Source organism: Aquila chrysaetos, chromosome 10, assembly GCF_900496995.4.
Source record: "Aquila chrysaetos chrysaetos chromosome 10, bAquChr1.4, whole genome shotgun sequence".
Lineage (NCBI taxonomy): Eukaryota > Metazoa > Chordata > Aves > Accipitriformes > Accipitridae > Aquila > Aquila chrysaetos.
Window position 1 is genome coordinate 14,294,805 of NC_044013.1, and position 26,001 is coordinate 14,320,805.

Sequence of the window (26,001 nt, forward strand, 5' to 3'; positions counted from 1 at the left end):
AGTGACATTTCAGGGATTTGAGCCACTTGCAACTCATAGCGATGCTCTGGTTGGCAGGCAGGCCTCCACTTGAGGTTGCTGGTGCAGAATCGCTTTTAAATCCACTCCAGAAGTTACTGTGCTGGGTGCCAGCAGTACTCTGTGTTGGTTATGGCGTAAATTCTGAAGCTCTTGGGGTTACTGTTCTCCACATAACAAGCTGTGAAACAACAGAGGACTCTGGTAGCTCAGACAGCAAGCAGCTATTTTATATTCAGCAACCTGCAACAAGGCAGAAGGAAGGTACCTGCTCCATGATTTCAACAGGAGACTTGCCTGTTTGTTTGCTCTCTTTTTCTGCAGCAGGACATGCTCTAACTCAACGCCTCTGCGGGGTCTTAGCACAGCAAGGCTGTCAGAGATGCCAGCAGCAGGCTCCCAAAACAGTCCCTCTGGTACCTGCTAAGGACATTGGTCTGGCAAAGGGAGAAAGCATCTCCAGCCCTGATCTGAACCGTGGCTGGGCATATTGCTAACTCTCTTCCGTGCCTGTGCAACAGTTTTGCTGAGGATCTGACTGCAAACACAGGAACTGTAATACATCTCAGGAGCATATTTCACCTAAATGTTCTTTAAACATTTGTTTATTGCAATTAAACATTTTAGCCTGGAATTTACACATTCCATTATTCTTATTTTCCCCCATTCAGGCTGCAGCTGTCATAATGGGAGGTTGATTTATGACTCACCCAACCAGCACTCAAATCCTTAACACACCAAAACCAGCATTCAAGTCAAAGCGTATACTGCTCCTAATTTACTTAGATTAACTCCACGTTTAAAGTGCCACCACAGAAACTGCAGTTCCCCTCCCCTGAAAAGGATGGGTTCCAGAATACTCGATAAGCCAAAAACTGCAAACACATGCAGACAGAGCAGGGTACCAAAATCCCTCCTTCGGAAGTACAGCATTAATGAAGGCTTGCATTAACTCGGCACAAAAAAGCATCAGTGAGCTCCATGCAGATTACTAGGGTGACAGGCATCAGCACAGAACTTGGTGGGGAAAAAGAGGAAAAGCTGAGCGAGAAAAATGTTGGGTTTTTTTCCCAGCCAGGAGCTGCTAAGTTCCTGAGGAGTTAAGATGAAGTAAGTGGCTGTCTCCAATTAAATGCATGACTGTTGGCATAAGTTTAATAGCTCAACTCACTACCATGATTCACTGAATCCACCCAAACTGGGAAGCTCAGGAATAACAGCACTTGCAGCTGTGCCAGGAGCTGCTGCCCTTGAAGACCAGGGGTGCATTTTCCCCAGCCAAACGCCTTGGCCGACTCTTCCAAGCTGTGACCACGGCAGAGCGTGACCCTTTAGCAGACACTGCACATGGGTCTGTGACCGCACCTGCAGTGAGTCACGCACGAAGCAGGTCGAAGCCTCCTGAGCCACATGCGGGGATCCTGGAGGACACTCCAACGGTGTCACTCAGGTGCGGAGGTAGGAAACCCTGCTGCAAAGTGCTGAGCATCTTCAGCTCCCACAGGAGTCACTGAGTGCAGAAAAGCACACAGGCGGAGGCAAGGAGGACGTTTCCCAGCCCCACAAAATGTTTTCCACGGTTTCTGTGGCTAAACTCAGCAAAATTGTTCAGAGCAGAAGGACACACTCTGTCTCAAGGAAGCCTACAAGCAGGAGGCCTGGATGGATTGGGCAGTGCAGCCTGTAGCATCCCAAGTAACAGGCAGGGAGAGGGCAAATGAACTGCAGAGCCGAAGAAGGTGAGCAGCATCGTTGGGCATTTGCATTTGGATGCCTCCGCAGGCTGCCTACACACAGGTCAGGTCACGGTGGGCAAACGGCGGCTGCCCAAGCATTAGGAGGGGCTCTGTAGCAAAGCCAGGCATCCAGCCCCACCTTGCAAAGCTGCCACAAACCCCTTCAGTTTAGATACAGCCATTCAGCTTAACACACGGGCACATCACCCACCCTGTGAGTAGGATGGAGAGATGTAAACAGACTGACTGACTGATGCTAAGAATTATTCCCGAGATCTGTGACTCTGGGAGCACCAAAGTTGATCCCAGCTCCTTTCCCGATGATGCAGAATGAAGGCCATGCCCAGCTCCAGTTCAATGTGATTACAGGGTTAGTGTCACCCTCCAATTACAGGGAATTTCTTTTGAGAAGAAAATGACTCTGGGACAATAGAGCTGCATGGCACACTTGTGTATTTACTCATCTCAAGGGTGAATCTCCACCCAGGGCTAATAACTACAGAGAGAGACAACTGGTGTTTCCAGGATGCATTACGTGAAATAACAGGCTGTGCTGACAGGGATGGCCTCTGCATTTGAAGGACAAGCTTCCAAAAAATGACATTTCCCTAACTCGGAGGGATGATGGGCTCAAACTGATGACAGCACCCATCAAAGCAATCGCCTCCTGTCACCATCAGTGAGTCACTAGAGCAGAATGGCACCTTGCAGGCAAAAAGAGCATCCAGAGAAGTGATTTCCTTTCCTGTGCTGATGCCTGCAATGAGGAATAGTAATTAGCCCTCCAGCACTGAGCACAGCTGCCTGCCTGCACTCCTCTACCAAGGAGCAGACATGTGCAAAGCTCCGCACTACGCCTGCTTTGCTCTTACAAAGATGAGTCCCTCCAGGCAAGTCTTATTTCTCACTTGCAGGGTAGGTGGAAAGGATGTGGTTGCATGGCACTGGCGTTTATGCAGGCCCTCCCATATCAAGGGAATCAGCTTTACACAGATGTTAATAGAAGTCTGAGGTAAGGGGCAGAGAAAGGAGTCATATAAAGCACTGAAAATGGGGGTGCAACATGGGACCACTGCTACACGTCTCTTGCAGGCCACCCTGTTCCCTATAGGACCCTATGGATGTTAGGACTTATAGAAGTCACCCTGAAGCTCACTCGCTCCCCAGGCTCCAGATCCCATGTGCCAGCCACCTAAGGTCCAAGGCTCAAGGACAAAAGAGGTCCAAAGTCTTGGATGAGTTTTCCTAGAAGGCAAATGCCAAACTAATGTACATAACACCAGCTACCCACTCTGCACACAAGCTAAGGAAAAGACAGCCATCTCCAGCACTGCAGGGCCAAAAGAGGTCCCCAAGACCACTGCAGGTGAAAACAATGGGATGGAAGAGGACTGACTGATGGCCACCAGTTATTTTGGCACAGAATTGCTGACTACCTCTGCGTGAAATTGCCTAGCTGAATATTTTGCTAAAAAATTCAGAGTAAGAGCAGCTGAAGCTATACACAAACTCCATCTCATTAACAGGAGAAAAAAAGGAGATCTGAAAAGAGTACAAGTTTTGATTTTTTCTTTTGAGACAACGCTTTGTTTGGCAATTTAATGAAAAAAAAAGATGTTAAAAGAGATGGAGATGAAAGCAAAAGTTTCATTTTAAGTAGAATGAAATATTGCATTGGATCTGAATCCCCTCCCCAGAAACTTCTTCCATTTAACCAGAGAACTAAAAAAATCAATTCTTCATACAGCTACACTCCTGGGTTTGTCTTTGTCTCCCCCCAGGGCACAGTTTCTGTTGCTCTGTTGATCCAGTGTGTTTTACCAGCAGTCAAAATTTCAAAACATTTCCCTTTAAAGAGCAAACTTCTACACCTGTATTGACTTGAGCTCCGATGAGGAGAAAACCAAAGCCTGACAGGAACGGAAAGCATAAAGGAGAGATGTAGGGCTGTTCCAGAATTTATGCAGGCTGTCGTGGTTTAACCCCAGCCAGCAACTAAGCACCATGCAGCTGCTCGCTCCCTCCCTCCCAGTGGGATGGGGGAGAGGATCGGAAGGGTAAAAGTGAGAAAACCCGTGGGTTGAGATAAAGACAGTTAATAGGTAAAGCAACAGCCGCGCACCCAAGCAAACCAAGGAATTAATTCAGCACTTCCCATGGGCAGGCAGGTGTTCAGCCATCTCCAGGAAAGCAGGGCTCCATCACCCAGAACGGTTACTCGGGAAGACAAACGCCATCACTCCGAACGTCCTCCCCCTGCCTCCTTCTTCCCCCAGCTTTATATGCTGAACATGACGTCCTATGGTCTGGACTGTCCCTTGGGTCAGTCGGGGTCAGCTGTCCCGGCTGTGTCCCCTGCCAACTCCTTGTGCCCCCCCAGCCTGCTCGCTGGTGGGGTGGGGTGAGAAGCAGAAAAGGCCTCGGCTCTGTGTGAGCACTGCTCAGCAATAACGAAAACATCCCTGCGTTATCAACACTGCTTTCAGCACAGATCCAAAACATAGCCCCGTACTAGCTACTATGAAGAAACTCTATCCCAGCCAAAACCAGCACAAGGGTGAGCTTTTTCAGGTAAGGGAATTTAAAAAATGAGAAATTTAATGGGAAAGAAGTTGCAGTTACAGCTGCTAAGCTGTCATTTTCCAGCACAATCAGTGCCTTGGCTACTGAAGGTTAAAGCATGCTCATAAGTATGGATAGCAGAGCACACAAGATGTATTATTTATTTTGAGGAACACCCTGCAATTATTCCGGACATATTGTGTAATTAGCCAAAATTACAGCATATTCACCCAGAGTGAAACAGAGGATAGCATAAATATTATGTGTGAGCCCACAATCACAGAGCGGCATTTCATTTGGGTGCAAACGTGACTCCATGAATCAACGCAGTGTGTGCCCCTTCACGGGAGCTTCTCCCTGGCCCCCATGGGCTGTGCCAGCTCCCAAGCGGGCACCCGCAAATGGGAAGTATCAGGAGTAAAATCCAGACCTTCCCCATGCCAGCAATGAGAGCTCAAGTGCTGCATGAAGATTTAGCAAACATGTACCCCCACCCTGCAGAGCTTTTGGGCTGAGGGATTATTGAGCCCAAAGCTCATACCAGCAAAAAAGGGGCCACAGCTATGGTGTCCCCAAGGGAGGTGGAAAGATGGGCTCAGAGGATGATGCCTGGAGATGCAGCTTGCTGGGCTTTGCTGCCTGGAGCTGGCAGGAGGGAAAAATAGAAAAATAGTTCTGCCCTCTCCCCATGCTTGCAGAACCTCTCACCCTACAAACGGGGATGGAGAGGGAGAAGGTTTCCTACAGGGCCACGCGTCACAGAGACGTATCCTAAGGAGTTGTTTGATGGGTCAGAAATCCTGGGCAATTTTTTGGCACCGCTTTGCCACTTGTACAGTTAGAAAGGCTGTGGTTTGGTTTTTTGACTCCAATATGCAACATAAAACTTCTTCACTTCAATTAAGCAGATTTCTTCCTGGTTTCCTACAAAGATTTGGTTTGGATATTAGGAAATTCTTTCTACTTAGAATTTGCTCCATGGGAGGATGTAAAAAACAGGTTAAAAAACATCCATCTGGGGAATATACAGCTGGTGTCAGTGCGGGGCTGCGGTTGGACTAGTCAACCTTGGGGGTCCCTTCAGCCTTGCTGCTAGGTGACCACGACTTGGTGACATTATCACACTTCCGCACCCCCAGTTTTTGAAGGGCTCCATGACAGAGTCCCCAGCTCCCCTCACCTTGAAGTGCCCCATGCAAGGCACCAGATCACTAATAGTCCTCACACGAGCAGAGCAGACGCCATCCCTGCTGTTCACGCCTGCCACAGCGCTGTGATTTGTGCTATTCTCAGACGCTTCCCCCATTAATCCAACAGGCCTGAAATACTGCAGAAACACCGAGAAGTCCCTCGCACAAACAAAACACACTACGGAAACGACTACATCAATCTTCGACCCTGCTCTGCATGCCTAGAAAAGTAAATTCATTAAAATAGAAAATGGATGGTACATGCTATCAACAAGCACTGAGCAGAAATTAATCACTTAAGATGCTACCAGTCTTGGGGAGGGTACCTGGTCCTACCAACACCAGCTCACAGAAGAGCCCTGGGTAATCACTGGATGGCAACTCAGGGTAAAATTTGGGTCCCGGTGTCACTCTGCAAGCGTTCAATAACACGAAGCAATAACGTCCCCTTTTGCTACAGTATTCCTCATGCACTCCTGCAACATTTTCCAAAGGGATGCGAGGTGTGAGACTTCTTTATTTAACAGGTAATGAGCCTGTGATATGGAAAAATTAAAGCTTGAATCAGTGGGATTGTATTATAAGAATTTTTTTGCTCACTGCACTAATGCAGCTTGAGCATTCTTGTAGCAGTTTGCAAGCATTTTTTGACCCAAAATTATGATGTTACTAAATTTCAACAAATCTTACACAATACCCAAATGCATGAAGAAAATGTGCTGCTTGTGCCACTCTGGTTTGAAACAACATTACACTTAAAAGAGCAAGATCATGCTAAAAATGGCCAAAACCTGCCATGTGACTTAAAGTTCTTTCTTCTTTCCTTTTGCTCTGTGAAAATACACCTTTTTTGACCTGCAGAATGATTTTAATTTTTCATCTGAGCCAGAGGTTTCCTTCAACCTAATGAAAACACTCGCGGTGTGAGAAAACCATCATCTGCTTCATTCCATCTAAAGCTCTGTTTTAAATAAGGATGGTGTTTCATGGTTCGTATCTCACTACAAACACCTCATTCCTGATGTCGGGCGGCCCCGAGGACTCCAGCAAGACAGGCAGGTTCACCAGCCACCCCATTGCCATCACAGGAGAGAGCTGTAAACAGCGAGCTCCCTCCCCAGGGGTGCGTGTGCTCAGGATAACACAGTGCAGATGGAGCGAAAACAGAAAACCTGCCTCTCAAACAGGTCTCCGAACACGGCTCCTGCTCCTCCAGCTGCCCAGGAGCCACTCACCACCTGAGGGCTCGAGGCAAAGGAGCTCTCAAACTTCACCTGGTGGTTTCTAGTCATTCAGGAGCCACTACCAGGCTCTAGCTCTAAAACCTAAAATTTATTTAATGGAAAGTAGTGCTGTGTTTTTGAAGAAACAGAAAGAAAAATAGTAGAAGAAATATTTAAGGAAGCGGAGAAGGTAGGAGTGGCACAGAAGGAAATGAAAGAAAAGCCAAAACAAATGTTTATAAATTTTTAAATAACGATGCTGTGTGTCAGCCAGCAGGCAGACCCCGTACTGAAGAGCATAAAACCAAACTATAAAAAGCCAGCTGAGAACTGGTAGTTATACCGCACGCTCTGCCAGCTCTTTTAGCCACTGTCACAGAAAATCCCCACAAGCGCATGATGTCGGTCAGCAGAGGATGCCCACATGAACGGCTGCAGATTGATAACTGTGGCAGAGGGTGCAGGCAGCCAGCAGTTCAGACCTGGATCCAGTTACAGGAGCTGTGCCTGGGAAAGGACCGGCTCGGGAGTGGGTGGACGGTCCAAGCCCCCCACCTGCCAATGTGTGATTGCTGCATCTCCTGCAGCCCAGCGGCTCCCAAGTCCCCGGGGAGCATCGTTTAGCAACTGCCATGTGCTTCCCAACCCCAAGCCGGTCCCTGGAAGCCAAAACCACTTTGTCTTTTTGCTAACTCTACTGCTTTTCAATTTTCTGGAAGATGTGGACTGGCTTTTTGCAGCCTGGCTTTACTTGCAGCAGTCCCATCCTGCTTGACCTTTTGCAAACAGTTCTGCTTTGGGGAATGAAGGAAATGTATGTATTTGGCAGTTCAGGCAATATGGGTGGCAACTGCTAAGCAAAGAAACTATCTGTGCAGCCAGCAAGGGGAGGGGACTGAAAGCTATGCTGTTCTAGATAAATATCAATTAAGTGAGCATGTTCTATTAACCCCAAGACCTGGCTCTTTTCTTCCTTCATTTCAATCCAAAATGCCTAAATATTTCACGAAATGAACGTTTGGGGTTTGTTTTTTATCTTTATCACGACCGCAATCAGCTTTCAGCTGGGAAAGAGGAACAAGTAACAGAATTATATTGCCTCTCTGTGGATATTTTGCCAGTTCACAGCATGTAGCCGTCCACTGGATGTAACACATCCCCTTAACAGAGCACAGTGCTGGAGGGAGAGTGAGACAGGAGTGCCACAGGGAGAGAGCTCCGCACAGTGCGCTCCACGGATGCTGCTGCAGGATGAGGGAGAAGCTCTGTGCTCTCCATCACCGTAGCGGCTGTATCTAGCCCTGGATCTTCATCCTCAAATCCAGCCCCCTCCATTGGAGGCAACCAGCCATTTCACATCTCCCCTTTTCTGACATCTATCAATGGAGTCAAGCACTCCGAACACAAACTATCGCACTGAAAGGGCCCCAGAAAGAAAGACGGGGAGCGCAGGCAGGTGGCAGTGTAGCTGCTCCCCTCCTTTCACCACGGCTGCCCACCTTCTGGCCAGAGAACTGTCACAGTTCCCCAGCTAAGCATTTCTCTTTGGGAAGATGATGGTGCCAAGGACCATCCAAAATAGAGTTCACCCTTGTGCTCAGTAATGCTGAAGTAGAAGGGGGCACCGACCCAAGGCAGACTCTGAAGGAGGTGTCCCTTGGACAAAATCCATGCTGCCAAGAAGAGAGAGGAGCTTCTATTGCTACTTCCCCCTGCCCTGACCGAAGCCATGGTCTGCACAAGAGCTTAATACTTCTCCAAACTTAGAGCTCTGCCAGGAGCAGCACAACCCCACACAGCATCTCCTTAGCGGGACCCCAGGCACAGCGGTGCAGTCATCTCCCCCATGATATTGGCAGAAAGGGATAAACCCAAAGCCACAGAGCGGATGCAGGGCCAGAGCTGCAAAGCCCCATTTGGTGATAATGCTGTTTCCAGCATTAACCCTCATCTCGCAGCCCAGCCCACACCATGGGGAAAGGGCAGAGATCAGAAATGCCCACGGTCACTGCATGGAGCCAGCCTTCCCCATCACGCCAGGAACCAGCCAGCAGCTCGTCCCTGAGGACACGAAGGGCTGAGGGCTCAGGCCATGACCCTGCCTCCAAGCCTGTGGCTTTGTCCCTCTGTCACCTTCAGCCAGGACATCCTGGAATGAGCACAGGACAGCAGAGGTGTCTGACAGGTGTGAGGGCACATCCATCTGAATTTTCTCAGCAGCCACATAAGCTCCATCAGGGTTTCAGAGAGCCCCAGTTCAGTGCTTGGAACAAGCGCACAGTTATTTGTCTATGCTGCAGCGTGGGGGCTGGAAAAGCTGGAGTGGTCTGCCTGAACAGTGAATACCACAGTCATGTTCCACAGCTCTCTAGAAAGCTGCCTTCTGGTTTACCGTTTTGAAAATGTGTCGTAGCTGCTATTTTCAGAGACAGTACATTCAGGAAGCTGTAGCCCTACAGCCCTGCTACCATGCTGCAAAAATTCAGTGTCCACGTTGACTCCCCTCAAAGCACAACACCTGCTTTAAAATTATTTATTCCAGGAGCCCCTGCCAGTGGTGTTCGCTGGGTGAGGGGCACAAAGTGTGTCCGTGGCTCTACTACAGCTTTTAATAGAGATGCAAAGTAAAACCAGCCTCTGGAAAGGCCAAGTTATTTCAGGATTCTGCTATGTGTCAGAACAGGGCAAAGGTAAAACAATAGATGCAGTAGTTTGCTTTATGCTTAGAAAGGATAATGTATTAATACAAAGAATACTGTGTTAGCTAGGGAATAGAGACGAACCAAGTATTAAACAGGAGAACAGAGTATAAAGGTATGATTCCCTGATAGACTGCAGTGTGTGCAGCCTAGGTACAGGGTACATGATTTTGCTACAGGTCACTTCACAAGAGACTTCCAAGATTAAGGCACAACAATAATGCAGCCATGGCAATGATGCTACGACAGCACATGGAGCATATGAAAATGTACAGGTATTTAAAGGTTAGCTCTTTGGATCTGCTTTCCCTGAACGGCTCTGTTCTGTACTCTTGGTCACCTTCTGCCAAGCCATGGAGCTTGCAAATATGAAAGGGATGTCAATCTCTTACATGTTTTGCTTGTTAAAATTCTTGCTTTGATTTTAATAATAATAAATCACAGCTTGGCTTCAACCATGCAGGAGTAGGAAACTCCCAGAAATAATGTGCACATGACTGTTCAGAGGGATGGATCAAATGGAACAAACGCCAGAGGGATGGAATAAATGTCTACCTGGCCACTGTGCTATCTGGCAGTTCACGGTGTGCCCATTTGGGGAGGGGAAAGAAGGAAAGAAGATAAGCCCAAGTGAGTTTGCACTTGCTCCTCAACATAGTGAGACTCACGATCATGTTTGTCTCTCACAGGAGTAAGATTCTTACAATCTCTTCAGCTCCCGTGGCAGCTCTGCTCTCCACGCTGCCCGAGTCAAGCTGTTGAATTTTTTTTGTAATAGATATCTTATCTGTTAAAATATGCAGTATCTGGTCTACTGAAATTATTCTAAATTCATGCTGAATTCATCAAAGCAAGGAAGGAAGGAAGAATATCTTGTCTTCATTTGGGTATTTTTGGAACCCAAACTTTTGGCTTTTTATTTCAAAGCAACATTTCATTTAGAAGTATACCTGAAAGTTAAAGAAAAATACACATATAAAAATCCTCCAAACGAAATTGCACTTTTTTTTTTCCAAAAAAACCCCGTTATATCAGTCAATAATAAATTGATTTATATGGATCTTTTATTTTACGGGGAGGGAAAATAATCACTCACGAACCTCCTTTCACCCTGACTTTTCCATTCGGCTGGTGACGGAGGAATCAATCATTTGTATTGCTCTAATGGTGAACCTCCTCTGCTGGCTAACGATTTTCACTGCTCTCACAAGCACAGCTACCCCTGAGGCCATGGGGAGAGAAGATATCCATCCCTCTAGGAGCTTGGATGACTTCCACGGATTTTCTTGGCATCAACCATATCCAGTCCAGAACTAGTACAAAGTGGCTTACTGACTCACATGCTCACCCGCAAGCTGTGTTGTGAAGCAGGCTGGCAGCTGAGTTTTCCACGCTCTGGAGTAAGCCGGGAGCCTGCAGTTCTTCCCCAGATTTCAGAGCCGGAGAGCTCAGGGTTGCTATCTGACCCCCCCCGCTAGTAACCGAGCACAGACACACACCGTGACAGTCACCACATCTGCAAGTCACGAACGTGTGCGATACCACCCCCGGGGATCGATTTGATAAAATGAAACCCATCTGCCAAGCTGTCATGAGCAGGAGGGAGCCTTTTCCCCCCTCCTGATTATTTTGGCATTCATTAGCACTGGCGGGTGCAGAAAGAGCTTACAGCACCAGCAGCAGACCTCTGATGACAGACTGCCCCAAACAAGGAGGACACATACCCTTGAGGCTGTGCCCCTTCCCCTTGACGTTATCTAGGCTCATGTTTGGCTGGCCACTTGGCGTACATGCCCTCATCTCAGCGAGCACTTCTAACAGCTCTTGCTGGCAAGGCGATGCCAGGATTTCCAGGCAGTTCCATTCCCTCCAGCCACTCCTTAGAGATGGGGCACAGCACCTCCTGCAGAGGAGCAGGAGAAGAACGTGATGGACCCCCCTTGGCTGGGCGCACACCCAGATACGCATACACACACTATGGAAAAGTGCTGCCGTCCAGCCTGAATCCTACTGCAGACGGCAGCTATGCGCTGAGATAATGTAGCCGGCATTAGGACACTACAGCAACAGAAGGGCCATTAGGACAGCAACAGAGGGGCCAAATTCCACAGGTTAGGCAGATATTACAGCTGTTCTGAGATGAACCACTCCATAAAAGCAGGCAAGGGCTATGACAAATTTAACGGGGAGCTAAAAAGGTGGTTTTTACCATGAGCTTCAATCATCATTTTCACCCTGCATGAAATCAGAAAAGACTTCAAGATTTAACTCGGGGAATTTAACAGCTTGCAGAGATGACAGACTTCTCAAATGTTTTAAATGAATCTCCGAATGAACAAAGTCCTTCTGTGTCCTTCAACTAAAGTTGCTCTTATATTTTACTTATACTGCTGCAAAAATATCTATATATGTGTATTTTAAATTCCAAATCTCCATTTATTATTCAAAACGAGAAATACCGCAAAGGGAAAACATGTTCTAAGTTACTGCTTTTTTTCTATGTGTGAACCATTTCCTTCACTTTGGAAGAAGCCTTTAGATCTCCTTAAGGAAAAGCATCCTATCCCTGGAGGAGCACAAAATATAGCAGACGGGGAAAAAAAAAGGAAAAAAAAAAAACAATGCAGAATTTTTTTCTTCTTTCCTGGGGTAAAAAACCTGTTTGAGACTGAGCTCTGCATTCTGAGCTGGAAACTCATCTACAGAAGCAATGCCTGAAGGGACAGAAACGATGCTACACAGTGCCTGGCACAGCCTGACCCAGAGCTGCCTGACTTCAAATATGATTTCCCCAAGTAACGACACCCTTTCAGGGGGCTTCACTGAGATAAAATTTCCACCACCCCCCACAGATACTGTGCCTGATGCTCCAGCCTGTTTCCCTCTGTGCAAGGCCCCCAGACTCCTCAGCTTTGCCATCGAGTGGCCATGGCATGATGGAAGGCCACCTCCAGCCCAGCTCCCCAGGGTGAGCTCTGCCTGAGAACATGGTCAGTGAAGCAACGGCCACAGCTTTCACAAACAAGCTGGACCCACCAGCCCAGGGTTTCCAGCCTGTTACAAAAGAGCTGAAGAAGGGACGTGCCTGGATGCTTTAATTCAGCCACAAAGGGGATGAAACTACTTGGTTCAACCATCTGTTGGCAGAGAAGTCACGTAAAGAGAGCTGCTTTGTCTAGTCTTCTGCATTCATCTCTTCGATCTATCATTCTCTGATGAAGGATCCATCTCTTGAACCTGCACCAAAAAGCCATGCTATTCAGCAATTTCTTTTGAATCCTCTACCAAGTTACTGTGGTCAGAGCAAAATATATAATTTAAGTGCTGTTCAACATCAACATATTTTGCTTGGCACCTGCACAATTGCGGCCAATGACCTGTATTAATTCACGATAACGGGATTAAGCCCATGTGTCCAGATTTTCAGCTTAGTCCACAGCACTCAGCGTCCTTATTTGGCCTATCTTAAACTGATAAGTCATCTTAGAGCCAAACACATGCAAGAGATATAAAAGAACATAGAGAGCGCATGTGAGAGAGCTGCCTTTGCCCACTGAAAAGGCAGATAAAACAAGTGCTCATTTTACAACATGGTGCTTATTGCAACCAACAAAGGAGATGTTTCTGCAGTCTGTTTTCCCTAGGAGCTGATAGCTTTGATTATACAAGACGTCCCTGCGCAGACCTGGTTTCCCATAGCTTGCCAAAACCTGTGACTACTCATGCCCACCGCCAAGCGAGCCTGAACTGCTACTGGGTGCGAATTCTCCCTTCCCATACAAGAGCAGGATTATTTCACTCTCGCTTCGCACAGGCTGCAAAGTGGAGCACAAGGTGCCAACCAGTGCAATGTAACTCCACTCACGCACATCTTTACTGAATATTTTAGTTACAGCACTGTTTGAGTCACATATTAAAAACACTTAATTGACGTAAGCTCACACGGTTACTTTTACAAAAGCAAAGGGAACACAAACCACCATCAGAGTTATATTTCTGTAATGGTGCAAGTTGCTACAGCTCCACCACTGCCACATTGTAAGCTCAATGGCAGCGAGGGGCTGAAAGCCCAGAGCGCTGGAAGGAGCATCAGGAATTAGGTCTGTGTGTCAGGTAACTGCTCTGTGCCTTGGTCTCGCCTTCTGTAAAATGGGAAGAATCCTCTCCATTTGGTAGAGCTTGTTGGGTACTACAGATGAAAATCACTCTGTAAATGTGAAGTATTTTGACAGTTACTCCTCATAGCCATAAAACGAGGTCATGTTTAAAAAGGTAGACAGTTCCCCTAGCACTGTACCATTTCCAAATGAGATTGTAACCCTTTTGAACATGGATGTTTTTCACGTTCCTTTCACTGACTTGCAAACTACTGAGCCAGCATATCATTAAGTGCACATAATCACTGGGGTTGTGGGTCACTGCACAATGTATGCACGTTTCTTTAAACCAGTTTCAATTCATTTGCATGTCATTTTCTATGCAGAAGAGCGACTCTGCAATGAATAAGTTATCTGGGCACAATACACTCCCTGAATAAACAATCTAAGCAGCAGCAAACGCAGTGGCATGCTGCCTTCTGAGCAGCACACCTGAGTCCAGGAATAGGATGTACCAGTGAAACAAATCTCTATTTAGAAGATGGATATAGGGAACTAAAGCAGACACAGTCCCTAGTATAGGAAAGGACACTTGAATTTCTTTCAAAGCAACTCAACTTCTCTACTTCTTTAATGTTATAAAATGAATACAGTAGTGTTTATGAGTGATTGACTCACAGCTCTAAAGACTGAACAGCTCTATTTTTACAGCAGTGAGTAGCATTGATCCTTCTTCTAAGACAATAAAAAGTCTTCCTTAAAGCACTCTGGTCTCTAAGTTATTGAACACCTTCCTCATCATGAAAGTCCACGCAAGTTGAGGGAATTCTTAGAATTCATCAATTCTTCACAGGCATTCAGTGAGTCCAGAGGAAGCAGAATTGGACCTGTGCAGCTGGGAGTGCTGTGGTAGGACCAACGAAAAGCCTCACCAACCACACCCTGCTGTAAAAGTCACTCAAACTTTAATGAGATGAAGCATCTTGAAATCTAGGTAACAGGTCTAGACTTCTCAGCTCCTTTAGTCCTTGAGGGACCTCATTCAATAGCAGATGGAGATGGGGAGGAAAGAGGAATGGGAAAATATTTCATCAGTGAGTCTCCCAGGTCCCACTCTTTATCCCACAAAGAGCGATTCCTGAGACAGAACGTCCACACTTTTTGGGCAAGAACCATCTTTTGGTCTGGGCTCACAGGTTAACTAATACATAGGATGGTCCAGCAAGAGAACACTCATTATAACTTAATAAGAAAAAAAAAAAGGCAACTTTTTTCCCTTTGAATATTTCAAGTCATGCTGTATTTCAGATATTTTGCATCCTCTTTTGGTTAACTGCTTTAAAACAGACCGTTAAAGAGTCTGGTTTTCACATCCTAACCTGTGCATTGCAAGTCTTGAAGCATTTTGCTAGCTAAATATAGTCCCTGCCCCACAGCCTGTGAATCAGGGGTGCCGACAGCAATCCAGAGTAATTATTCTTTCCCCTTTGTTGACAACACTAACAGGCCTTCTATGATGAGAGGCTTTCCCCCTACTTCTTTTTGTTCCTCACTTGAGTACAGGTCACGTACCTCAATCTACAGAACAGAAGAGCAGCCCTCCGCTAGCTCTGACACCTTTGCTGTAGAGTCATGACTGACAGACTTCAGATGCAGAGAAGGGGCTTCATGAAGAGACTAATCAACAAACAAAATAGTAACGTATATGGAAAACATGGGAGGATTACACAGGTTGATGGTACATCCCGAAGAGCCAAGTGAACAAGTATCATTCTTTTTTAACTATGAAACTAAGGGACACCTGAGAAAAGTACATGTTCACAGCAGCTTCTCAAACCAATCTCTGTTTTCTTACCTTAGTGTTGATTTATAGGAGTGAAAAAATAAAGGAAGAAGTAAATAATAATTCCACTAAGAAATCACGGAGGGCCTACTCTTGCCAGGTACCGAATTTTCACACCTACCAAGGACAGCTGAGAGCACAAAGCACCGCTCAGAACTGAAACTGTGGGTGGTGGGACTTCACTGTGGAAATGTGAGCAACACGTACATTAGGGCTGAAGTTTTCCACAAGGAACCAAGACTGAGCACACGCACGCACAAAAAGATAAAGGAAAGAAAGGGGGAAAAAAAGACTGCCCTAAAAAGCACTTCCAGGTCCTTGCAAGCTCAGAATTAGGTGTAACAGTCGTGCAGCTGCCATCTAGAAAGCCTTCTAAGCTAATGAAATTCCCTATGCAACTCTGCTCGTGAAGTAGCACTTGATGGATCTAGTTATCAAATGGCCACAATTCTAATTGATCCTCAGTTTATCGATTTCCTTGTCACTATGCAGAAAATAAGAGGAGACTGCTTAAAAAGCATATCTACAGGGAGGTGGAAAAATACAATCCTGGGTTAAGCTAGCACAGATTAAGCCGCTGGCTCTCTCCTGCCGGAGCACCCGCTTTGCCCACGCTTCGGACAGCGGTGGAGGGATGCTAGCGGCAGGTGGGTGCCCACCCATCCCACCAGCCCGGGGACGAGACCCGCCGGGACCCGGGCGAAAGTTGAGCGCGGAGCAAGCCCGTCCCCACACGGCACCCGGCGGCGCCGGGAGAGCCCCGGGGCCGGCCGCCCCCCCCCCCCCCGCCCGGGGCCAGCCATCCCGGGGGGTCCGGGGCCGCCCCCCCCCGCGGAGCAGGTCCCCACGGCCCCGGCCCGCCGTACTCACCCGGTCTCCTCCTCACCGGCCTTTTCCTGCCGCTGCAGAAGCGCACTTTGCTGAAGACCCCCAGGACGTGCCTCTCGCAGAGGGAGCGCCCGTCCTTGCTGGGGCTGGAGCGGCGCTTGGAGGCGGACACCCGGTCGCTGTTGGACTCCCTCGCCTGCCGCTTCTGCCGGATCAACGAGCTGGCGATAGCCGCTGCCATCGCCGCTCATGGGCCCCCCGCGCCGCGCCGCTCCGCGCCGCTCCGCTCCGCTCCGGGGGGCGCCGCCCGGGCGCGCTGGGGCCGAGCCGCCGCCGCGCCCCGCGGGGACGGGGGACGGGGACGCCCCGTTTAACGCGCTGCAGCCCCGAGTCCCGGCGCCGGGGAGGGCTCAGCCGGCCAGGCGGAGCAGGGCGCCCGGGCTAACAACCATGGCTGGCCGCTGGACCCCGCCGCCCATGGGTCTGTCCCCGGGGAGCGCAAATCCCGGCGCGGGCGGCCGTCGGCGAGACCCCCGGCCGGGCTCGGCAGCGGCCCCGCGCCTTGTAAATCCGGGAGGCGGCTGCCCCGCTTGCAAAGGTCCGCCGGCGGCAGCTGTGTCCAAAGGTGGGGTGGGGAGGTGGGGGGCGCGGAGGATCCGCGGGTCCCTGCGGCGCGGTGCCGTGCCGCTCCGCTCCGCCCGGGCGCAAGCGGCGGCGCTTCCTCCCGCCGGCCGCCCTCCGGCGAGGGGCCGTGGGATGAGTCAGAGCCCCCCCGGCCCGCGGCCAGCCCCGGCCCCAGCGCGGTGGCTCCGAGGCGCGGCGCGGCAGTGCGCGCACATGGACGCGGCTCCGCTCCGCTCCCGCGGCCGGGCTCAGGGCGAGCCGCGCTGCATTTCTCTGTGCACTCCTCCTCTTCCTTCCTCTTTTCCCCCCCTCCCCACTCTGCTCTCAGAGAGGGCGGGAGGGGAAGGAAAAAGCAGCCACGGGAAAAAGCACCAGGCCAGCAAACAAACAAAAAAGAGGCGATACAATAAAATTAAATTAAAAAAAAAAAAAAAAAAAAAAAGAGGCGGCCCGGCCGCGGGTGCGGGCTCACATCGCCGCAGCTCGGCGCCCCGGGCTCACAGCGCCATGGCTGGCGCAGCTCCCCCAGCCCTGCTCGCCGCCTCTGCCCCGGCAGCGGCTCTCCCCGACAGCAGCAACCCACATCGTCCGGCCCGGCGGGAGGCCGCGGAGCTCTCGGCACCGGGGCGGCCCCGGGCCCGGCTGCCGCGGCGGGGACGGCGGCGGGAGGAGCGATGCGAGGCGGGGAGGAGGAGGAGGAGGAGGAGGAGGAGGAGGAGGGCGGGGGGGTGCGGCTGCCGCTGCTGCTGCTGCTGCTCCGTGCGGGGCTCAGGATGCTCCGCGGTGCCGCCCGACGGCGGCGGGGCGACGAGGAGCCGAGCCGCGCCCGCCGCCCGCCCGCATCCTCCGGCCCGGCCCGGGAACCGGGAGGAGGGGGGCCGAGGCGAGGAGGGGGGAGGAGAGGGGAGGGAGGGGCCGGGGAAGCCCCCCCCCGGACGCCCACGCCGCGCGGGGCTGCTGCCAAGGCGTCGGGGAGCCCCGCAGCCCCGCGGCGGCCGGGTCGGGCCGGGTCGGTGCCGGCCGGGAGCTGGACTCCGGGCTGGGGGAGAATTGCAGCTGCTCCCGCTCGCCCTCCTCTACGCAATCCTACGTGATCGAGGTTTGGATGAGAAAAATCGCGCAGGCACAGCGAGGCAACTGCAGCTCCGCGGCGGCTCTGCCCCTCCGACCGGGCGGCCCCCGGGCCGGCCCGCCGCCCCCGCGGGGAGCCGGGCTTCCCCGGAGCCGCAGCCCCGCCCGTCCCCTCCGAGGGAGCCGCCCGCCACTCGTGCAGCCACCCCGGCCACCTCCTCGGCCGTTGCTGTGGGTGCCCGAGCACCCAGCCTCGGCAGCCGAGCATCTCCATGGCTTTCCCTGCTTCTCCGTGCAAGCAGAGACGGGGCGAGAGCCCCCGGCCCCCCACGGGCTGCGCTGCCGCGGGGGGGGTCGGTGCCTCGTCTGGGGAGCGTGCAAGCCGACTGCAGCGGTGGGCACGACCGGGCTGCCTCTGGTTAGAGCGGTCCAAGGCGGACCGCCGGTTTATCAGCAGGTGCTCTGCTAGGGCCAGCCCGCAGGAGCTGGGTGGGCTCCCTTGTATCTCCAGCCACAAAACTGCACCGAGCAAAATTTAAGGTGCGGATACGCATCCCTGTTTATCCAGATAAGTAGCTGCTGTTGCTGCCATAAGAATGGTGCTCTCCAGATTTCGGGTTCAAGTAACAGCTAATGAGTGTATATGCAGGAGGTGATGAGCAAGATACTTGGGGGAGCATACAGCAGTCAGTCAGGGTGGAGGGACAGGGGATCTCGGCTGGGAAGAGAAGACCTGCCCAGCTGCGCTTTGGCCAGTACCAGTGGCAGGACAAGACTAATCCGGTCCTGAAGGTGTGGGGGTGAATCAAGTGCCCAGCTGAAGAGGGCACTTTAAACCAGTTTGTGACACCCCCTGGGAACTGTTAACTTCAGCAAAATAATCTGTAACTACTTCATTGCAAGAACTTCAGCTCTAAACTATTTTAATGGGTTGGAAAAAAAGGCAACTGAAACAACCACCGACTATGTCCATAAAGATTAACTAAACTCTGGCATTACTTCCTGATTTTCACTCTTAATCCCTACACATGCCAAAACAAGGTAGAATCAGGTTCTCCGGGAGAGAACAGGGGAGAAAGATATTCAAAACCATTTGGGAGATATAAATGTTTGGCTGTTGATCTCTTTTTAACTGCTGCCAACTTTTTTGAGCAGATTTCACTGTCCCAATCAATAAAGATTTTTCTTCCCTTTCCTGTAACTAAAACGCTTCATATTTTAATTTTCTCTGCCGGATTATTACACTTGACATCAAAGAATGCTGCAGTACAAGGTACAGGCATGGCCTAAAGAAAGCTGTTTGCAATCAGAGAATCACTGTCTGAACTGCCAGTGAATTATCCAAAGCTTCATCTTCAAAGGATGTGAGCAAACCTGATATCTGCCCGAGAAAGAGGTTCTCCATCTATATATAAAGATATTTTTTTGCCTGTAGTCTTCAAATCTGTGGTGAAAGAATGCTGTTTTATCCCCCTCCCCATATTAGATAAGTTTCAGTTATTTTGACATGTGACTAATTTGTTTTCTTGTGTAGCTGTAAACTAGAGGCAGCAGCTCTGCGCTTAAAAATGATCCTAATCAGTGATAAAGTTGGTCACAGTATTTTTTTTTTCTGGTGATTTGTGAATCTAAAACGAGAGCTGCTGCAAGTCTAAGAAGAAATGCTTCTCCCAGGTCTCTCTGCTTCTGCAGTGATGGAATTAAATTAAAGCAGAGCTTGTGAAATTGAATATAATGTTGCATTTGTTAACATGCAGGTCTGTCCGTATTTATAGATGGCCAAGGAGTCCACAGGGTTTGGTTCTGAACGCAGGCCCAGTGCCATGAACTCCTGGTGACATCACCGGCATGCGCATCTGCTCTGCACCACTCTGGATCATGCCCCAGCTTCACACAATTTTCTGAACAGCCCGTGCTTTTATAAACACTAAGCAAGCCCAGAGCGGTCTTGAGCTGGAGAATTGAAGGCCAACCTCATCATGCTCCTGCACTGTCATTCTTGCAGGTGAAATGTTACCTTTGGTGGGCTGCCAAGTGAAACAGAAAAGCCTCCATGTGCTTTGGTCTCTGCCAGTGGAAGTTCTCTCCTTCAACTTCCATTTGGGTAAACAGGGCTCAAAACATCTCCCATTTTCATCTGTGTCAGCTACTCCTCTTCGAGGGTAGTGCAGCCTACCCGTTCCATACCAACTAGCCCCTGTTGAATCCAGGGGCTGCATTCCTCGTTGCCGCCAATGGAAGCTGAATTTTTTGACCAAACTGGGCCAATATGGCATTTTTCCTTAAGGCACATAATTTTTTTAACATATTTATCTAGCTATATTTAATAGAATAAAATAATCTCTATCTTATATGTTTATTAAGACAATTTTTCTCCCCTGCCTCTTCTACCCTGGGCTCTCTCCTCACCTCCAGTCCCAGCCTGGAAAGCTGCACAGTGGGCACTATGAAGAGGGAAGGAGAGAATAGCACTGATTCATAAAATGAACAAGCAAGACAGTGTTTTGATCACGCTAGAGCGATATGCCAATGCTCCTCCTGCAGTTTGCGGAGAAAGGCCGCATCCTGTGCACAGGAGCAGGCAGAGGGTCAGGCTCCCCACTGCTGTTGGAGAATCAGACTCACAGTGTTTATTAAATATCCCCACCCCACCCTAAGCATACAGGAGCCTATGCATTAGGCACTCGCTATGGAAAGAGGCCAACATAAACATTTCAAGACACTGTCATTTCTGAGGTTTTGTTCACTTGATAAATAAACTCTTCTGTCCTCAGTGCTGAGGTTTAAAATGAAGGCCTGGCTGAATTTCAGGGCTTTGGTGGCTTGAACAGAGAAGAGATCTAGAATTGCACTCCCTTACCTTCCTAAACAGAACAATCTATCTAGGTCAAAACGGAGATTATTGGCATCTTTCCTTAGTGAAGTGCAATAATTCCCGCAGGGTTGCTAACAGAATATCCTGTTTATTTTTCATAGAGCCTTCAAAAGCCATGGGCTATGTTCTGTAGATTCAGTCATTAGGCATATCTCTGCTTAACTAATTCTGTACAGACAGAGCTAACTACAGATAGAAGTGTATGCAGGTTTTTTGCTGTTTTATCTGCATAGCTACTGAAAATGCATGCATGAAAGTTGAGGAAAAGATTTAAATTTAATACCACTTTAAAATGTATATGCATATTGCTGTAGTTGAATGGGGAAAAGAAAGACGCCCATCTCTGGCCAATAATCATGAATGGCCTAATTCACCATTTTACAGCAGCATAGCAACAAATCTCTTCCAATAGGAAAGCACTGTTGAGTTTGAAAGTCTGCATGCAGACACCTCTTAAGAATTGTACCCAATTTCCACGCTGTGTAAATTACATCTAAAATGTGCATTGCCAGGGCTGCTTATTAAGCAGAATTAAGCCCATATCCATGTTTTATTAACTTTATTCTTTACAAGGTAGCCCCTTGTTGCATGTCTAGCATAATTAAAATTCATGCAGCTTTGGCATTCCCCAGTCTCTCTGCGTGGGTGGACTTTTTAAAAAAAAAACATGCCTGGGTAACCTGATAAAGAAAAGACCTTACAGTATTTTGCTCGTTTTATGTGCAGGGTAATTCTGTTTACAATGCATGGTTTTATATCTATGTTTGGATGCCTAATAAGAATTCATATGGCCACTTAAAAATATGCTGTTCGGGGAGAGAGATCTGGCCCTAAAACAGCAGCGGAGTATGAAAACTGGCTGGCTTTCTGGGCTTTTCTCGCACAGCTGAGCTCTGAGCTGACTAGGCCTTTTAATAAACACAGAAGAGCCTGTATCATCTGATTACTATATTAAAATAATTTATTTAATGGGCCCCTCACTCCCTTTTTTGGCTTCAAAGATTCAATTAAAACAAAATTTGCAACTCATCACGAGGAGTATTCATTAGCCTACCCGGTGTCTTTAAAAACAGCTCTAGCCTGGGGAGAAGTTGGGCTTGCCTGTGTCTTAAAGCAAGTGGCAGGTAAGCAGTTATGCAGATTGCAGAATGAAACCACTGCTGCAAAAAACAGGCCACAAGCAGCACCAACACAACAAAACCAACTGGAGCCCAGAAAAAGAAATAATTCTACTTGGATTTTATATGTTCACATACATTTTTTCCTTTTTAAGAGAGGATTTCTACTTAAGAGAAGGTTTTATTTCTCCTCAGTGACTTGTTGCCTATACCAGGTGGAGCCACGGGAACACAAGAAAGCTTTGCTTCACTGAAGGGAACTGTAGCTGTCTAGGAACGAAAATGCCATGATGCATTTCTCTTCAAGAAGCCTCCTGTATGGCTGAATAGACTTTGTCTCCTGGGTTCTGGAAGCACCTGCTGGGAACAGCAGGAAGGTACACAGTCTAGGGTCGATTCTGCTACCTACACCTTGCTGCAAAAGTCATCTCCCCGAAACGAAGCCTGAAAAGGAGTAGTAGCAGGGGGCATCTGAAACTGTTCCCACATATGAAGAGAGAACTCCCTGCAGACAGGTCAGTGCCTGTCCCACATGCCAGAGCAAGACCTGGGGCTTGTTCAACATGGGGCTTACCTCAAAGCTGCTGTTACCACCCCACCCCACCAGTCCTTTTCATCAGCCATTCTGCCATTGCCTTCCCCAAGGGCATCAGGGCATGAAAAACTGCTGTCCTTGCAGTGATGTGCTTCAGTTGTGGCTTCATTAGTGGCAGGAGTCCAAGGGAAAGGGCCTGCAAACACCTGTCTAGTGACAGCTCCCACACGGCACTTCAGTCGTTAAGGCAATGCAGGGAGGAGGCCTCACTGAAGGGTCTCCAATCAAGGAGCAATGAAAGGATTGGTACTCTACTTGCAGATAACCTTGTGCAAGGCAAGGAGCCCTCTCTTCCTGAGCAAGGGACATAAAGCCAACCAGCTGCTCCAGGCTTAAAAGTGCCCATGTAAACACATAGAAAAAAAACCCTCAAGTATCTTCTTGCTCGTACTATAGCTGACTTTAAAAGACAGGACAGACCGCTACCTCCCTTCCTCCACCTCCTCTTCCTCACTGGGCTTCTCAAGAACATCCAGCAACTCCCTCCATCCGCCCCTTAGGCAGTTTTTCAGCCATGGCAACCCATCTAATAGCCCTAAGCCACAGGAACTGCAAGGAACTGGAAGGGGAGGGAGGGCGTGACTTGAGATTTCATCCCGGGTCTTACATCTGCATTCACGGCATGCGAGAAAGAGGAAAAGACCACGTCCCTTGTGCTTTTAATGCAGAGCAGGAGCTTGAGGCTGAAATAGGTGAAATAGCCACCACAGAACAACCCCAGTAGTGAGCCTGAGACTGAATACACACACATCGTGCCCTTCTCTTGTCTGAAGCAGAGACCTAGTCCTCAGACCTCAGGGTAGTGGCACTGTCATGAACAAGAGGACAACTACAACCTTCCCCTCCCTAGGGCAGGTCAGCCATCCCCATCGTTCTCTTTGAATCCTATTTGATGACAGCCTGTAGCCCGTTTTGGCCTACAGTTTCAATAATGCAAGAGGTGCTCAATTCCCATGGACGTTGAACCTAGTTGTGTCTGGCTTTACATCTCACCTGCTTGAAGGTGATGTGGTCTGGGTGGAGAGGGGAGTGTGACCCCACAGCGCAGTTTCAGGCCCAGGGCCTCCAAACCCCTTGGCTCAGGAAGTCTTATGGGTTGCCCATGCTTTTTCCCCCACCCTGGGAGGAAGGAAAGCTGCTCAAGCTGTGAAACCTCGTCACGTTGTAACTATGCAGCCAGACACTGATTCCAACCAAAACCGTTTTCAAGCGTGTCAGGAAAAGCCCCAAAAATTTAAAGTTTCCATCAAGCTGACTTTGCTGAAAGTCAAACAGATCCTTCCTGATTAGATCTTGGCTGAGGCAAACCAGCCCGGTTATGTGATTGAGAATGATAAAAAAGAAGAGCGGGAGAACGAAACCCCTATCGCATTCGTCCAGCAGGGCTGTGGGACTGTCTGCTCCACAGCAAGTCAAGGCTTGGAGATTGAAGATATTCAGCCTCCTTAATGCATGTGTGTTGCACTAGCATAGGCCAAGAGGGGAGGAAGGGAGAGAAGCTGTTAAGGAGAAATAACAAACTCCCTCCAGACCCAGAAATCTATCTGCACATAATGGATTCTGCCAGACCTAAAGAGGCCTTGGAAAGTTCCCTGACCCCAAACTTTGCTCATCCCTTCATCAAGCCTCCAAATCCCTAAGAAGCCCAGCATTTGCAGCCTGAGCCAGATCGTATCTCAAATACTGCTGGGTCAGAACAGCAATGCTTCAAAGGAGCAGCCCATTGCTCTGTCACTCAGCAAAGGCTCCTTGGAGTTCGGAGAGCTCGCAGGAAATGCAGTGACTCTGACAAAACCTGGTAGTCCCACTGCCATCAAGCTCTGCAGAACAGGAGTGCTGGGACATTAATCCTGCCCTCAGGACGCCTCTGAAGTTACATGCATCCAGATTGCATCTTATTTAACCAAACCTGCTTATTTCTCCCGCATACTACAAGGGCACACTCAACACTAAATGTAAATATGAGATTACAGCTGTCATACAGCTAGGAGAAGGTTTGAAGACTCCTTCATCCCCTGCTGACCTGAAGTGCTGGGTAAAAAGGACCTGAGTGAATACATCACTTCCCCCACATACCCCTGGCCTCCAAACACACCTCTTGCCATTGTAATTTATTTCCCTCCCCAGCAATAAATCAACTCTTCTATCTCCCCAGTAAAATGTAATCCCATGTCCTCTCTCCCCAGACTAACACAGCTACTGCAATCCAGACACCAATAAAGGTATCAGTGGCCTGGAAGCAAATCTAAGTTTGCCAAGGATACAAAGACTAATGCAGTAGTAATTAATGATCACAGCAGGTCTGGTGAAGAGGCTAAACTGAACTGACGTGGCATCTGAGTTTATAGAAACAAGTTTCATTTTAATGCAGCCAGATAAAACCTCTGGGATAAGTTGTGCAGTCCGTATTACTTCAAGACTGGGCACTTCTCTTTTTTCCTGGAAAGCAGTGACTGGGAATTGAGACCCATGAAAGAGAGCGTGAGCTGAACAGCAGCTTTCTCCACAGAACTGCAGCTAGGAGAGCCCAAGCCCATGGGTGCATGCGTGGAGCAATAGGGAGCAGAAGCAGAAATGCTCTGTCACATTTGTACCCAGTGCAGTAAACACCAGTATCATGAAAGTCACAAAGTCTGGTTGCTACACTTCAGAAGTGGCAGGTATCAGAACATAGCTTCAAGAGGGTCTGAGGGCTACAAAGAATACGGGTATAGTGAGAGGCTTGAGCAGTTCAGTCTCTTTGTTGCAGTAATAAGCACATCTACAGGGGATTCACATGGGGCCACCCTGTGAAAATGCTCTTGGTACTCAGTTGTATTTAGCCTGTTAATACTGTGACCACTGATAGTTTGCTGTTGCTGAATATCTGGCCACAGAAGAAAAATGGTTGCGATCTTTTGTATCCAAGAGAATGACAGAGAAGATTTGGCCCTGACTGATAAATATCTCACCTCTCAGTAAGAGCATTTTTGAAAGGAGGGGCTCTTTCAATCCAGCAAAGTCAGAATGAGATCTGGAGGCTATGAGTCAAGGCAAGGCTCATGTTTATTGCTAATAGCAAAGGTAATTCATCAAGAGAATGATATGGCAAGAGTTGTGATGGATTCTCTATCATTTCACCCTAAGAGCCAACTTCTTTCAAAAATAGATGAACTGATATCATAGCGCACAGGGTACAAAGGACCCTGGAGAGGTCACCCCTGTACTGTGCCAGCAGTACCTTCATCATCGCTGACAAGGTTGGTCCGATTGCTGCTTAGGGACCTGCAGCAGTGGAAATCCCACAGCTCCCTACGGAATGCAGCTCTGCACCACCCTCAGGTAAGAAAGGCTCTTCCTAACATCTAGTCCAAATCCCACTTATCTATAGTTTCTTGCCCTATTGATATGCCTGCCACAAAGGACTTAATGGGCTTGCTCTGTGCAGTCCTGACTTGAGTGAAGCAGGAGACCAGACTGCACAATCACAAATAGTCCCTTCCGTCTTACTTCTGAGACTCACCCGGCATCAGTCAGTATTAG

The 26,001-nt window shown here is 48.9% G+C and overlaps 1 protein-coding gene across 3 annotated transcripts in view; it reads right to left on the minus strand.

Annotated features, from left to right (window-relative positions):
- Positions 1 to 26,001, minus strand: part of FGF12 (fibroblast growth factor 12) — a 237,058-nt gene that overhangs the window by 88,440 nt on the left and 122,617 nt on the right. Inside the window, exon 1 of one of the 3 annotated variants that reach the window (XM_030028509.1) lies at positions 16,239 to 17,491. The exons of the other annotated variants lie outside the window; for them this stretch is intronic. Coding sequence (XP_029884369.1) covers positions 16,239 to 16,437 — 199 coding nt within the window. The 5' untranslated portion in view covers positions 16,438 to 17,491. Of the gene's footprint in view, positions 1 to 16,238; positions 17,492 to 26,001 lie in introns of those variants that run through there. 3 annotated transcript variants of the gene reach the window in all.